The sequence below is a fragment of the Mirounga angustirostris genome, unplaced genomic scaffold (genome assembly GCF_029215605.1).
Source record: "Mirounga angustirostris isolate CCGP_5_RB_7025 unplaced genomic scaffold, mMirAng1.0.hap1 SCAF_7, whole genome shotgun sequence".
Taxonomy (NCBI): Eukaryota; Metazoa; Chordata; class Mammalia; order Carnivora; family Phocidae; genus Mirounga; species Mirounga angustirostris.
Genome location: NW_026991715.1, coordinates 147,909,285 through 147,910,624, shown reverse-complemented (window position 1 = coordinate 147,910,624; position 1,340 = coordinate 147,909,285). Strand labels below are relative to the sequence as shown.

The window sequence follows — 1,340 nt, the reverse complement described above, 5'->3', positions numbered from 1 at the left end:
GTAGGTTATTAGTAGTTAAGTTTTGGGAGAGTCAAAATTATACACAGATTTGTGACTGTGTGGAGGGCTGGTGCCCTATCTTCTGTGTTGTTCAGCGATCAACTGCATGCTAGTGTGAGTTTTTTATTCTATACAAAGGGGTAAAATGTCACCTGAAGAGGGTCTGTGATATCTTCTACATGCCTATTTATTATTTATTTATTTATTTACTTTTGGTAGCACTAGGATTTATTGAACTGTGCCTTAGCACAGACTCTGGGGTTTGCCCGTGGTGCTCTCCATGTATAAAGCCCGATGTTCTGCCAATTCTTCTTGAGCAAGGACACCAGAAAATTGATAGCTAAGTGGATGTTTTACACAAGCTCGTCATCAGTCATATTCACGTGGCCAACAGTCACTGCCAGACACAGCACCTTCTTCATCTGTAATTTGAAGGTGGACTTCACTTCATCCACTTTGGCCACCATGTTCTCATTGCATGTCAGCAAGGAAGGGAACTTGGCAGCCTTATTCATGCCTGGGCCCAGGATTCGTGAGATCTCCTTGATCAGAGATTCTGAAACCAAAAAGGCATCATACGTCTTGGCCAGCTTCTTGACTAATACCTTATTCTTGTTGAGTTTCTTTATTGCCTCAGTGTGCATGTGGGGAATATCCACTGTCTTGACCTCATCACAGTGCTGCTGATCCCCCAAAACACATACGGAGAACTTGGGGCAGGGAGTGGACTTAAGCCTGATGGTGCCCGAGAAGCGTCTGTCCTTCTGAGGGTCATAGATCTTCAGGCTGATTTGCAGTTCCACCGTCTCCAAAAACTTCCGGCGCTTGCAGAAGGTTCCCATGGGGACTTCCTGCATCGCCTTGTACAGGGTGTCATGGGAGACTTTGCTGCTCATGGTTCCTCGAGCCTCAGTAACCAGAAAAGTGCCTACATGCCCATTCAAATAACAACAAAAAGGCAGTAAAGGAGAAAAAAAGAACAAATAACAGATGGGGAAAATAGTAAGCAAATAGCAAGTGGCAGACATAAACTTAACTATATCAACATTCATATTAAATGTACATAGTCCAAACATCCAAGTTAAAAGGGAAAGATAGTCAGAATGAGAAAGACTCAACTATATGCTGCCTGCAACAAATTAAAATAGATGACCCAGATAAATCAATGGAAAAGGAAAAAGATATGCCATGAATCAAAGGACAGCTGGATTGGTTATTTTCATTTCAAAGTAGGTTTCAGAGAAAAAAATATTATCAGGTATAAAGGAAGTCAATTCTCAATGATGGTGGGGTCAGCTCATCAAGCAGACCTACTGAATTTAATCATTTATGCTCATTGT

At 41.9% G+C, this 1,340-nt stretch overlaps 1 protein-coding gene across 1 annotated transcript; it reads right to left on the bottom strand.

Moving 5' to 3' along the window:
• Positions 1–353: 353 nt before the first annotated feature.
• On the bottom strand, positions 354–896 carry LOC123853678 (large ribosomal subunit protein uL1-like). Its single transcript, XM_045888294.1, has one exon. The coding sequence runs from the start codon at positions 894–896 to the stop codon at positions 354–356; it is 543 nt and encodes a 180-aa protein (XP_045744250.1).
• Between the last annotated feature and the right edge of the window lie 444 nt (positions 897–1,340).

Bases quoted from the DNA above. Each gene is read 5' to 3' on its own strand.
- LOC123853678 (XM_045888294.1), bottom strand. From the start codon at position 896: ATGAGCAGCAAAGTCTCCCATGACACCCTGTACAAGGCGATGCAGGAA.